Here is a 14,454-nt window from a genome sequence, read left to right as displayed (position 1 = left end):
TCTTTTCTTGGGTTATTGAAATTTTTAACTGCACAGGAGCAATTTTATTCTATCGGTTGTGTCGTGGATATTCTCCAAAGCAAAAATATGCATTGGTGATGATGTATGATAATTAATTTTGTTATGTCTTTTGAAATGCAAATGGTAAGGCCTCTGAGCCTTGGTTGCAAAGCCTACATTATTTGCATTCTATATGGAAAATTGTGCATAGAAAACAGCCTCAAATGGTTGTTTGACTATAAAGATGCTGCAGGGAAAGGTGTGGGCTTAGCAGGATTGTGGAAGATGTTTTTCAGTTTTTTGTTGTTTTTTTGCTAAAAACCCCCCAAATATCTGAGGTATGTCTACAACTAAGAACAAACATGTCTGAGATTAACTTTTGTTTTCCAAAGATAGAAGGGAGATGTCAGATTTTTGGGGACGAAAACATTCCACCTCATATTTCACGGCTGAATAAAAAGATATAAAAGTAGCAGATGGGTGTTTGGATAAAAAACAAAAAAAATCTCATCAAACAGACGGACTTTCACCCTTGAGACACAAATGCCTCATCACAGAAAGATAGATTATATATCTGAACACACACACACACACACACACACACGCGCACTCCTACAAATGTGCACAATTGCCTGCATAGACATATATCCAGATGGTCATACACCTCTTGGGATGTTCAATTTTTGTCATTTCAACGGATCTGGGCATTTGCCTAATGGCTAAGATGCCATAAAAACTCACTCAGCATAGAGGAAAATGCATTCATTAACACCAGATGAGCCCTGGAATATTGTAGTCCTTAATTAGCAAAATTAGACATTTGGATATAAAATCTGTGAGTAGAATCCTGAGATAAGATCAAATTTGTAAAAGTTCCTAAATTATTTATAGGTCACAGATGCATTTTTAAAAAAAGAGACAAAGTAGAAAGTGAGGGAATGCAGCACATTCAAATCTGTAAAATTGTCTCTAGTCTTTGCCACCCAACCCTTGAATATGAGCACCCTCTTTCCCACCCTGGAGCTGACTGACACACAGGATCAGCCTGAACATCAGTCAGGAGAGCTCTCCACCTCCCATCAGCCCCACATAGCCATATGATTTACCACATGGTTGCATTCTAAATCACTCACCAAGTACAAGCCGAATTCAACCTCATGATATTTGTATATATTTGAAACGTTGCTCTAGCATTTTACGCCTAACTGCATCCTGTCTTACCTTTTAAATGACAAACCTCTTTGAGTCAGATTCTTGATCTAAGCTCAATCTGGAAAGTTCACCTCTAAAACCCTTCTTTAATTTCCTTCTGTTGAACATGCAAGTCAATAGCCTCTTTTTAACTTCTTTTTTTCCTGTTTGTTGTGCCACTCATTTATTTGTACCACCTTCTCAATGTCTTGCTTGGATTTCTCAGTGCATGCATATGCAGCTGCATGAAGGAATTTAAATCGTACTCACACTAACAATCCTTTCTGAAGTGCCCCCTCTGGAGACGGTTGTCCCATTGAGTCCCACAAGAGAAGGCAGAGTCTGAGACATCCAGTTGGTCACCATGGCCATAGTGCTGAGCACCGCTCCGATCTTGAGCATGGGAACAGTCATTTTTTCCGTCCTGTGGGGCCCGGCACAAACAGCCTGACAGCCAGCCCTGCCCTGCCCTAGCCTAGACCTCAGATCCAGTCAACCCACCCCCCCTCCACCTCTGCTGCAAACAGCTTGGGGGACGGTAACAAGCCAGTCAGCCTCTGCCCAGGTTAAACGGCAGCAAATCCCTCAGAATAAGTTAAGCACTACTATCTCATTTACACACACATCCCGGCTCATTGAAACGGATGAGGCAGACACCGGTCAGAGAAGAGCAGTTCACGTCCAACACCATCACATTCAGAGCCTTTCCTCTCAGAGTGTCTGCCTCAGCTTTCCCTCCCACTTTCTCTCTCTCTCTCCACCCTCTCTCTTCTTCAAGATGCAGAGCTGCGCATTGGCTGCCTCTCCATCTCATCCCCTCCCAATCAGCCTCTGCTCTGCTTTTGCATGCGTGTATCCAGTCTTTCCCTTCCCTCTCTTTTTCTCTGACATTTGGCTGTTGTTTTATGACTCACGTCTTGGCGTGCATGCATGTGTGTGTATGTGCATGCTTGCATATGTGTGTCTGTAGATTGGAGAGAGACTGATTTCAGAGCGCTGATCTGTTCTCTATGCTATGTGACATGTGGGCGCCCAGGGCATCTAAGTGCCATCCTTTTCACAGTAGACTGTCCTGCAGTCTAATTACCCCGTCTGTGCAGAATGAAGGATACAGCATGATAGATATGAAAGTTGAACAGCTGGTTTGGCATGGTATTAAAAATGGGAGAGATCCAGGTGCTTCTGCCTACTGCTGCCTGTGACAGCTCATCTGTCTTTTGTGCTTCATGACAGTCTAGACGAGCCTGCAGTCGGTACAGTCACTGCCTGAACCATAATCATAATCCATCCATTCACTTTACGCCCTTGCTCCTCTATGTCATGAGGAAATTACACAGCCTTATTCACTCGCAAGTCAGTATTTTCACAGTATGAAAGCGCACTTGAAAAATATTGAATTTTTTTTTTATCAATGAAAAGGAATCAGATTGAAGTGTAAAAATCTACCATAAATCAAAACTTATGCATAGGGTTCAGAATGATATATAAACTCTGTTTGACTTCCAAACAAACCAGCATGACTTTGTTAAAACCAGTTTTTCAGTTCTTGTGTTTGACTATATAGGTACAGTTCAAGCACATTATAAATTATGTGACTACTTTGTATGTGGTAAAGGTCACTTCTGAGACTGACACTTAAAAGTTCTTTTTGGCTTATATCAGGAAAGAAATCAGATTTGTTGTGAAGTTCACAGTGAGAGGAAATTTGAAATAAGAAGACAAATGGGAAACGTGTGTTTCAGATATCTTGAGGTTTTCCTAACTAAGATCTTTGGACAGGAATCTTTCCCCTGGCTGTGTCATTTTATGCTACCTAGACATTCGCACATAATGATGACAAAATGCTAAGACAAAAGCAGCAGGTCAGCTTGTTCTCTTGCTTCCTGCAGGGTCTGCTGACTTATTCACTTTGTCAGTCATGGGTGGGCAGAGAGCGTTGTGGAGTGACTGATATGGGTTCCTCTGAGCAGAGAAACCTTTTGGTGCTCAAAGTGGAAACTTCAGCTCACTTTCTTTCTCCCGCCGAATGCTTTTCTATTTTTGCTTCAACACTGCCCCCCAGTGGTTGGCAACAGTATTGCAAATAAAAACTCCACATTTGAGATGACTACTGCCTTTAGTTGAGCGGGAAATTATCTTTTTCAAGAAACAGATCTCTCACTTTACAAAAATACTGCAGAAAAGCTTGAAGGGGGACAATTTAGAGATGGTAAAAAAATTCTAATAGAACTTCAAGTGAGAACAGAAGAGTTATAATTGTGATGAAAATCACAGCAAAATATCAAATTCATGCCAATTTGCACAAATTCCCAGTGAGTTGTTACTGTAACTGCAAAGTTATTGCATTGTTTATGGGATTTGTTGAATTAAACCCGTTTTCTGTATACACTGAGGTACAATCTCGTGAAAATTTTCCCACTTGCGTATGTCTTACAGACTTTGTATTTTGTCATCTTATATAGTTTTCCAGACCATCAGGCAAAATTTCATATCTAGGACAAGTCTTTTCAATTGAAGATTGTATTTATTAAGGGAAGAAACAGCATGGCCAATGACAGATACCTAATTAGACTTAGGTATAAATTTAAATCTAATCCTTGTTAAATCTGGAATTATATGTCACTAATTGTACCCCAGTCTGATTGATACTTAAACAGCATCAAAAATGAGCTTAAGTAGAACCTGTCTGACAGCAAGAGGTAGCCTAAAATATGTTAAAAAGCAGCACACCATGTTGTGGTCTAAATAAACTTAAAAAGGCAAGAAATATGTGTATGTGCATCCCCTTTTGTCAGGCATAAAACTTATACAGCATTTCAGAAAAGGCCATTTCAGTGTAGGTCAAATATAGTGGAGTGGTGTGATAGTCTTGGGATGGTTTGCTGCTTCGGAACATAACAATGGAAAAATTAGTTCTGTTGTTTCCCAGAAAATGCAGAAGGAAAAATATTCAGCAACCAGTTTGGGATCTAAAGCTCAGCTAAGGTTAAAGAGTCAATGTACCCGGAACAGCGTTGTTCCTGTCAATTCTCACAAAAGTCTTGAAGATCCAGCTCTTCAGAGAGCGTCTCCCACTGGAGCCCACTGCCACCTCCTCTGCACTTCTGTCAATACCAGCATGCTGGTTAATCTCTAGGAACGCAACAAGAAAATGTTGCTAGGTTTCAAGAAAAAGACAATAGGACAATAACTTCTTCATATAGGTTAGACTATGAGGAGTAAAGACTGGATTTAATCAGGTCATCTAGGTCTAAGAATGAAATGTATGTAATTATCTGAAACATTTAAGTTTGATAAAAAAAAAGAAAAAAAAAAGAAGCAAAAACAGAATAAAAAAAATTACAACCTTGCATAGAGTGTTTTGGTTTACAAGTCTTGACTTCAGTTATTTTTCTTAACCCAGCATATAAAAAGAATGAAGTAATAGTCTTTTAATTTCACTGGGTGGCAGCAAAGATTTACATATGGATGAAAACATCCTTAAACATCGAATCTGGGTTTTGACAAACTTGGTCGGCTTTGACCATAGAAACTCAGTCTGGTTGCTGCTCATTATCGATCAGAGACCTTCAACACTGTCTAGACTTGTGCTTATATTAATTGATTTACACCAGGTGCATAGAATAATGAAATGTATCTTTATAGTTACCATTTAGTAGAACCCTAAACAGCAATCTGTTCTTTATATAAAAAAGCAAAGTACTGAAATGAATTATTCATCAGTTGTCAGACAATTTGCTGTTTGACGTTAACAGAACAGCTTTCCCAATTTCTTAGTAAAATGTTAGTACTGACATTTTCATAGTCAGAATAAACCAAATTGCATGATTATTCAGACTTTAAAACAGATAAATCATATTTGAACATTTCTAGTATTTAGAAAAAAAGGGACAAACGGGAAAAGAAAATAAACTATTCGTTATAAGCGATGTGAGCTTTCACAAGTACTACTTTATTGTCATTTTAAAGTTGATGACTTTTTTTCCTGTCTAGGGCTGCTGGCCTCTTTAAAATTCCCTTCACATAGTGTAGGTCAGATGTCATCTCCTTCAGACTGATAGTATGATGAGGACAATCTGTCATAACTCAAGGAATTCAAGGCTCTGCCCATCGACTGATTAATCACTGAGTCTGCTGGCAGAACACACCATCATTAGATACCAGTCATAGAAGGAGCTAGCCATTTAACCTGAATTCAGTTAATACGTTTTGATTAATCTTCCCAGCCAATCCATTTTTCAGCCTCGCTTTAATAATTGGCCATCTAAATTTTCTCTGCTACACTGCATTTTCTATGAGCTCAAATTTTTTCTCTTTTGCTTTGTTTTCCTCAATTATTATTATTATTATTATTATTATTATTATTATTATTATTATTATTATTATTATTATTATTATTATTTCTTTTTTTTTTAAATTACTTTTCCTTCCTGCCTGCATAGATCATTTTTGACACGGTTCCTGTAGCAATGACAATAAAATCACCAGCATTTTGCATCCTTTCTATTAACATCTTTGTTGATCATTTTGCTCATATTCTTCTATACATTATTTCACTTTGTAGCTTTGTGCTTATACAGGAATTTGCATCACACATAATTTTACATACATCTTTATATTTCCGTGTAATGCAGCTGTTTAGTGCTTCGACGTTCTGCAAGCAAGCATCGTTGTGTTTTACTATACATACATCTAAAAATGTCTGATTTGCTCATTGCCTGCGGTGTGCTCTGCAAAGGACATTTTTAATCAGTTCAAATGGTGAAAATGCCCACCAACCATAGAAAAGGCAGCATTTGTGCACACCCATGGATGGCAGTAGAGCACTGCAGAGCCCTGAGGCCACAGGAACAAGCTCTGGGTGAGAAAGCAATACTCGGTAGCAGAAAATACCAAGCACTCACCACATTGTCACTGGGCACAAAGGCACAACCGTCTACAAATTTAAAGCTATAATAAAGTAGCACATTACACCTCTGCTAATAACAGAAGTTAGCCTGATGCAGATTTTTATTACAATAGAGGAAGCAGCGCCATAAAAACACGAGGAGTGTGTCGGCGCTGGAAGAAGCCGCAGTCGTCGTCTTGTGTTTTTCTGAGTCATGATTAATTAATTAGCTGATGGACAAGGAGGCCCACGGCCTTCTAAATGTATTAAGATCAAAACCGTCCTAAACAAAGTGTGACCTCATTTCCATGGCAACTATTTAAATGGCATAAATAAACTGCGTTCTCAGGTTCAGATCAGAAGACACAATGGCGCTTTGAGCATGAAGTGTTGAATCTATTAATGGCTCCCTTGGGCCTTAAGCTGAAGAAACTCATTTGAACCCTCATAGTGCACAGCCAGTGAGGCCACAGAAGGACTATAACGTAATCAATGGATGCATGAATAATGAAGGGAGAACACATCCCTGCTAGATTATTCAGCTGTGTGCAATTACCACGAATGAAGTATGTCTTTCACACTCGGAGCCCAGAGGTGACTGACAGTATTTGACACATGACATTGTGAATGAGGCTCGCAGATTAAATGTTAGAATTTCTTTATGTAAGGTTAAATACTGTCAAATATTCCGAACGTTTCTGTGGCAGAAAAAGTCATTGGGATTAAAAAAAAAAAGAAGTGATGTTTATGTGTCTGAGTTTGTGTGTGTGTGTGTAGCATCAATACTTGGAAATCATTGCTCTCTCTCCCTCCACTGAGCTGTGAAATGTCTACAGCAGTCTCTAATGGTGGCTACCACAGTGTTGTGTGAGTGACCTGAGTTGGACCGAGCTATGCATGTCATGGCGCCTTGATCAATATGGAAAAACAACAAAAAAAGGAACTGGAATACTAGAAACAAACAGTGCTTATCTGCTGTTAGTGTTTCACATGTAAAACTTGTTCCTTCCTGTTGGAAGGGGCTGTAAAAGAATCAATGCTTAAGAATGCATCAGCTATAACGACTGCAGCACATTGTATCCTGGACACAATAAGACACATTCACAGCATGCCATAAACGTCCAGATCCAACTCTTTTGTTCTCTCGTAAAATGTTCAAATGCAGTTTGCGGTTCATATTTATTTGCATAAAGACTAACAACAAGTTTTATTATGAATAAATAACATTTTCCTCCAGTGATCCTTTGTGCCTAAAAATAATGTCTTTGCAGCAGTCTCATGGCAAATGACATTTTATATTAAAAAGGCTAAAACTGCAAAACATTCACATTCATTGAATGTATTTACCCAACAGAACAGATATGAAAAGTCAGTTGAGTCCATAGAAAAGCATATTGAGTATATTCACTGTAACTCGCATTCATACAAAAACTGATTGCTCTTGATTGCTCCCTGGATTACAATCTCATCACTCCATGGCAACTTATACAGTATTATTTGTGGAATATTTTGTATGACACACTGCACATGTTTCAGTCTCGAATAGCTCAATCAGACATCAAGCAAGGCACCACATCACGCCTAAGGCTCGCCATAGAAAAAAAACACAAAAAAAAAAACAACCCGATCAAAGCAGTACAAAAGTTCTGCATGCACCAATCAGCTGCCATGCATTCTGCAGCACAGCACGGCTTCACATTCTGCTCCCTTTTCGTGCCAGAAGCGCCAGCTAAATACAACTCGCTGCAGCTCCTCTTGAGACATGTATGCATGGCTCAATTGCCATCACAATGGGAGATAAAGGCATGCGGAGATGTATTTGGCTCCACACATAATTACCATAATCTCTCTCTGTCTTCATGATGACCTGAAAAAGTCACCAATTTGCGTACACAAAAAATAAGCCGGTGCCACTTTGTGACCTTTTGTTCCCGCCCAGCTAATCAAACGTTCTCCTTATTACACAGGCAAAGCTATTTATGTAAATGTAACAATTACTGACAGGGAAGAAAAAAAAAGTAGGTAAAGCTCCAGGTCAGATTTATAATTTCTTTAAAATGCTGAATTTTAGGGTGCCGGTCAGAGTGAGTTCATTTTCATCCATATCCTTCCCTCGTTATTTACTGTTTTGACAACATCATTAATAATCACTGGGGCTTCAGTCTCAGAAAACACACAAAGTTGAGGCGAAAAGCTGCACTTTACGACGCATAAAGCTGGGAACAGTTTTACAGAAACGTCAGTTAAAAAAAAAAAAGAAAGTTCTGTACTGTTATTTTCATGCCTGATAATTGCTGTTCAAAAACTGCTTTGGTTCAGTCTGTAACACTGCATCTGGATTGTTGTTAGGATTGTTGATACATGATGGGGAAAGAAAAAAAAGTCACTGTTGACTGTCACAGTCTGATCACGGCGGCAGGTCACACAAGAAAAAACAAGTCAAAAAATAACACTATTTACAAGTGACGATTCTGAAGGAGACTACGATGTTCATGAGAGGCAGAGAGTCAGACAGCGAGGGCATCTAAAAAAAGCATGAACGTTGTATTTGAAACTCCCCGAGGTGATGAGTTTACATCTTGTCTGTTTTCTGCCATGTCTGCAACAGCAATACTAACAGGAGCGGAGAGGAGTGGCGAGATCCTGCCAATTACAGTCTGCTGCACAAAGGGTTTGCAGCATAATGCTATTTGCTGCAAATGGTCAGGGGAAAACAATGACAAGAAGCCATCAGCTACAAGCCGAACATTAGTAATGAGGGGACAGAACCAGCCTGCAGTGTCCAGCCTCGCCGCCGTGGCTTTACACTGTAACCTCCATTTGCATCCTCTGTCTGCAGGTCATTAATGCTCAGAGAAGCAGGAACATTTAATTAGGGAGACATTATTAGTGCAACACAAGCACAGTGTGCAGTGTAAACAAATCCCAAAACAACCCCTAACTGAATATTATATTTACAACCAAATGGAGTTTTGGGCAAATTTGTTAACAGAAACTTTTAGATAGACAAACGAGCATGTCAGTATGTGCTTTTCTCGGGTCTTGCAACATTTGCGAAAAGGGAAGGTTATTTGGAACAAATCAACAGCCTCGTATTACCGTGTCTTTCTCTACATCCTCCCCACGAGCTGCTGATTTAAGCGTCGTAATCTGCCAAGTCTGTGTCAGAAATGAGGAGCAACTGATCCATTCAGTCATTATGAAGGCAAACAGAGAGAAAAGTATTAACAAACTGGAGCAAATTGGTATAGAGAGGGGAAATGAGAGGTTTCATATGAATGTTGGCTGGTGTGGAATCAGCCAAGTGTGAGATGAGAAGTGTTCTGATTGAGAAAGTGGTAGTGGGAGGCTGTCATGGTAAAGAGTGGACCTAGTCCTGCTTCACATTAATGGGAGTTATGCTGGATAACGAAAAGGAATTTGTTACGGATTAATGTACCATTAAGCAGGTGCAAAGTATCAAATTGTAAAATGTAAACATACTTTTCTGCAATAATCTTTATTCAGTTTTCCAATAAACATGCAAACAGATTGCTCTGTTTATTTTATTTTATTTTTTTAAATGTGGCAACGACAACACGCCTGCCCTGCACACTCAACACTACACATTCCCACAGTGCTTAATGATGATGTTTGGGACTGCATGGATCTGAATATCAGAGTCACAATATCAGAAAGGTCATTCCTCATATTAATATTCCATTAAGTACAGAGAATGATGAAGGATGTTGTACCTTTCACAGACACTCATATTAAAGTGCTTAATTTCAGGTTTTCACACAGCTGCCGTTTCCTCTGGGAACATATTGCCAGCTATTGCTCTGCCTTTCATAAAACAGTTCAACAATCCATATGAAAACATTCAACCTGTTTTGTGTGGAAAATAATTGTAATAGAAAATACCTCATACCACTGGAGATAAGCACTTTTTCCAGCTCCTCTGCAGGAAAAAGTGGATATGGATGAAGGATGAATGGATAAAATACCCTGCAATAATGAGCAAACGGGAAACTTTCTGAAACCCACAATCTTTTTAACAACAGGCGCAAGATGCAGTTCCAAACAACTGTGTTGAAATAATAAGGAAATGCTGTGGATCTCGAAGTGTAAACATTTTATTGGTCTCTGTTTGGCAATAAAAAAAAATTCCCAAAGAATCTAGCTGTATGTATATATATACACACAAATCAGTTTTGTTTTGAAATGAATCCTAAACTACACTTTTAATGGTCTTGGTGTGGGATGTTTTTGATGAGATCAGGACAAATTTATTGATGGCAAGAGATATTAATCTATTCTATAGCGTACCGAGGAGAAAAATGTGCCTGACAAGTAAGAGGTGCTCTTTTCTAAAGGATCCCGCAACAACTTATTGCAGAGCTGCTCCTCTTGTTGAGAAGAGCAGGAATTGAAAACAGGGAAGGAGAGGGCCATTTGCCAAAGGCAATAAGGCTTAAGGAGAGCAAGTAATCCTGAATACCTACTCATCACTTTGCCCATAGTGTAGCTGAAACACGTCGGTCTGATACTCAAAAATACCACAGTGTTTGATCTCATAGGAGAGTTAAAAAAAATAAAAAAAGAAGCACAGTCTTCAACCTGTTCACCTTCTTATGCAACATGGCGTATACACATAAATATCTCATTCTTCATCCTCAAACACACAAACACAATAAGCAAGTGAAGATTCAAGTCATCATAGCAGCAGGCTTTTATCAGAGCATTAGTCGCCCCCCCACCTTTCCTCCGCCTCCTTCTCTTCTGACAAAGATGCCACTCTAGATCATTTCCCTCTCACGTCGCGTCTGTCAACACTAGTCCTTTATTCCTGCTGCTTCCAGTGTCTCTGTCGGCCGAGCGACAGGATGCACATGCCACTGTTTTGTCATGGCTGTATTGATTAAGCGATGTAGAGCTAATTAAAGACAATCTGCAAGGAGTGTCGCTGCCAGTGAGCGGAACAAAATCAGTGACGGAGTGATGGGCCTCTAATTATTATTCTCCTTCTGGTTTGGATAGGGCAGATAATTTCCCTGCAGGCACAGATGTGAAGCTCTTTCTTAGTGTTTCTCCCCTTTTATGCCTTCCTGCTATCTCCAGTTTTAATTTCCACAAACTCTACACCACCTCTTCCTCTGTCTCTCTCCCACGCACTCCCGGATATGCTGTCATCTTCAGCCACTCCAATAACCACTAATTTGAACCCAGTTCATATCCTCTCACTTTATCCTGTCACTGCCCACCTACACTGAACACCACAGAAAGGATCGCTCATAGCATCTGTCAGCACAGCGTCTGCTGCGTCCTGGAATGTGCTGTTGACGTGTGACTAAATAAGTTTAGCATAAAGTGTTCCCATTTCCACATCTTAGTGATACATTTAAACTCTTTTTAACGTTCAAAGCTGTGTTTGATCCCGGACATAGAGCAGAATTAACATTTTTTAGCTGTAAAATGATGCAACCCTGCACACATAATTTCATTTGCTTCTCATTTAAAATTTAAATAATGAGTTCCGCCGTAGTTACATTTGAACTAAGCACTATCATTTCAAAATGCGATGTTCACTCCAGTGGTATACTTGTGAAATGTAGACATTGAGGAATCCCAACAGGGCAGAATTGGGTAAAATGGTGTCATGAAAGCAGGAGTTGCCGCCACTGGAACGTCTTGTTATCGCCCTGTCCTGCATGTAGTGTCTCTATCAAAGGACCTCTCTACCTTGCTAACCATGGTGCTGCAGAGAGCTGCTCTGCCAGCCTGCTTGATATGCAGCAGTGTCTGATGGCTGCTGGGCTCCCACGCCTCCCTGACTGGAGCTTTTAAGCTTTGGTGGAGTCAGTGAGAGCCTCCCTCATCAATAGGCCTACTGAGTGGCTAAGACAGCGCCACGTGGAAAAACACCATCGATTAAACGGCTACTCTTGCTTTTTGCGTCTGTTTCTAGTACTGTACCGCCTTGCTCTCTTCTTTTATTACCCAGAACCAGAGTCTGGCAATTGGGTCTCATTTTGACATGGGAGGAAGGACTGTCACACTCACATTGTCAGGGATCTGGGATGTCTGTGTGTATGGTTGGGTTTCTCTGTGAGGTTTCTCAAATCTCCATGGGCACCATGGGAGGGTGGAGTCCAGCAGATGTGCAAACCAGTTAGTCATCAATTCATCAACTGGAGTATATTGGGAACTAGCTACCAGTCTTTTGACCTTTGTCAAAAGACTGGTAGCCTCCCCATGCCCCCCCCCCCCCCTGTGTATTCCTTGCGCATTTTTCTGAACCTTCTTGTGAAACCTTTAGTTCATTATCCTTTGTTCTCTTTTCGAAGAAACCCTCCAGCTGGATGTTCATGAGCTCCTGAATCTCCTTTGTCAACACGCCCAGAGTGGCTTCTCCTGCTGAATAAAGCTCTGAACAACCTTTCCGTGAATCATCAGATTACCATCCAACAAACTTTCATCAAGACCATTAGCCTCTGGATCATTGTTTCCACGGCTGGCAGCCTCAAAGTTCCTGTTATTCACCTCCTCCGCGTACGCTGTACGCCCTGTGTGTCCACCTTTGACCCGATTCCAAGTAACACCTGCGCCCTCCTTCTCCAACAACGGCAACCCACCACTCGGATCATTCACCTCAGATTTCATTTGCGTCCCCCTGGCAATTCATTCTCTACCAAAACATTTCCTTAATCACATTCTCCCCTCAACTCCCTCTCTCTCCTTCAGTGAACCTGATGTCCCGTGTCCTCAAGATCAAGATCACATTCATAGTCATTGTTTTTAAAATAAACCTTTTAAATATTATAATTTTCCTGAAAGCATTTGTGCATATGGGTCAGACATCTCAATGATGATATGACGTGCATATGGAAACAAATGATGGACAATGATGGAAGGAACTGAGTTTATAGGGTGAAATGAGAGTTCATCTTTCACTGTGTTGTCATTTTTATTATGTGCCAGAGTGATGGCCAAAAGTTTGCATACACTTGTCAGAAATGGTAGAACTTTTATTTCAGCTTTCTGACCTACAGTAGCTTTTATAAGCATAGTTGATAAATTCTCAATAAGGTTGATGTTGTGACCATTCTAGAAGTTGGGTATTGGCTTGTTTTATCCACTACACCCGTGTTGTCAGACCCAAACTTTATCCCTGAGTCGAAAGCAAACTGGCTGTCCAAGAACAACCTGGAAAACCAAAACTAAAGCCTGACAATATCTGGGAACTGTTGGAACACCAGAGTCACTGTCAAGGTAAAGGCAATTTAATATCAAAATGGATCCGATGGATTTCTGACCTAAATAAAAATAAGTCCCATTTCCAAGATAAACAATTTCAAATACGACTGAAATGTACAACTCTCCACACGGATATGTAAACATTTGGCTGATATTGTACATCATTTAACTCATTAAGTTCTTGCATAACCTCTCGCTGAGCCTTTCATAAAACCTAATCCTATCAGATTTATGGAAACATTTGGAACCTTTCCAAAGGACGTGACATGCTATTCGGGAAGGCGAATGAGACAGAGGAAGCTCCATTGATGTCTGGTGTTAGCAGAGCCATATCGCACCTTAACGTGTTTCATCTGATAAAGGTGGAGAGACATGAAGAGCGTCGTTCGTGCAGCAGCTTGCCCAATGTGCTCAGTCTCATGAAAGCTTTTGTATCAGAGCAGGAAGAGGAGCTCTAGGCGTAACAGCCATATTTATATTCCAATCTTCTACACAGAAACCCACATCGCCAGACTCATAAAAGATTCATCAAGCGGGGGAAAGCAAGGTCGTACAGAAAACTGGTCCGGAGGTGTCTACCGCAATGCAAAAAAAAAAAAAACTCTCACACACGCGCACATGCACAAATGTATACTAGGTTTGTCTACCGGTTGTAGCAAATTGTGTAACATGGGTTGTTGACAGCATGACTGGTCAGAGTCTGGTCAGCAGAAGATCAAGCATGTCTGCACTAATTTCCCTCTGTCACTCCCATCATATCTGTAACGGCCTCTGCTGTGCTTGTTAGAGTCGTTTCCATACATTGTTTGATTCTTTGTGTGCAGTGGATCCAATCGCTGACATGTTTGCGAACTATGGAGTACAGGAGACAAAGACAATGTGTGTGTAAGAGACAAAGCTTGTGTGTGTGTGTGTGTGTGTGGGGGGGTGTGCACGTGTGTGCGTGTACATTCTGGGTGTTGTCAGAGAAATGTCACTCTTGCTTAGAGTCACAGACATAAACCTCTGGGAGTCCTGTACCCTGCAGCACACGCTCACAGAAGGAGAATGAGAAAGTCGGGGAAAGAATGCGATACAGGGATGATATTCATTCCACCAGTCAAGCTGATTGCTCTATGCAACCTCTAACAGTAAGCATA

At 40.4% G+C, this 14,454-nt stretch overlaps 1 protein-coding gene and 1 long non-coding RNA gene across 11 annotated transcripts in view; one reads left to right on the top strand and one right to left on the bottom strand.

The window, feature by feature from the left end:
• Window positions 1–14,454, top strand: part of LOC103468740 (uncharacterized) — a 138,304-nt gene that overhangs the window by 51,240 nt on the left and 72,610 nt on the right. The window lies entirely within an intron of this gene.
• The window catches only part of olfm2a (olfactomedin 2a), a 45,999-nt gene that overhangs the window by 20,071 nt on the left and 11,474 nt on the right, over window positions 1–14,454 (bottom strand). The window contains exon 1 of one of the 2 annotated variants that reach the window (XM_081610113.1): window positions 1,462–1,939. The exons of the other annotated variant lie outside the window; for it this stretch is intronic. Within the exon in view, the coding sequence (XP_081466239.1) occupies window positions 1,462–1,605 (144 nt within the window). The 5' untranslated portion in view covers window positions 1,606–1,939. Of the gene's footprint in view, window positions 1–1,461; window positions 1,940–14,454 lie in introns of those variants that run through there. 2 annotated transcript variants of the gene reach the window in all.

The sequence above is a fragment of the Poecilia reticulata genome, chromosome 8 (assembly GCF_904066995.2).
Source record: "Poecilia reticulata chromosome 8, P_reticulata-male-v2, whole genome shotgun sequence".
Classification (NCBI taxonomy): domain Eukaryota; kingdom Metazoa; phylum Chordata; class Actinopteri; order Cyprinodontiformes; family Poeciliidae; genus Poecilia; species Poecilia reticulata.
The sequence above is the reverse complement of the archived record's forward strand: the minus strand, read 5'-3'. Positions and strand labels throughout refer to the sequence as shown.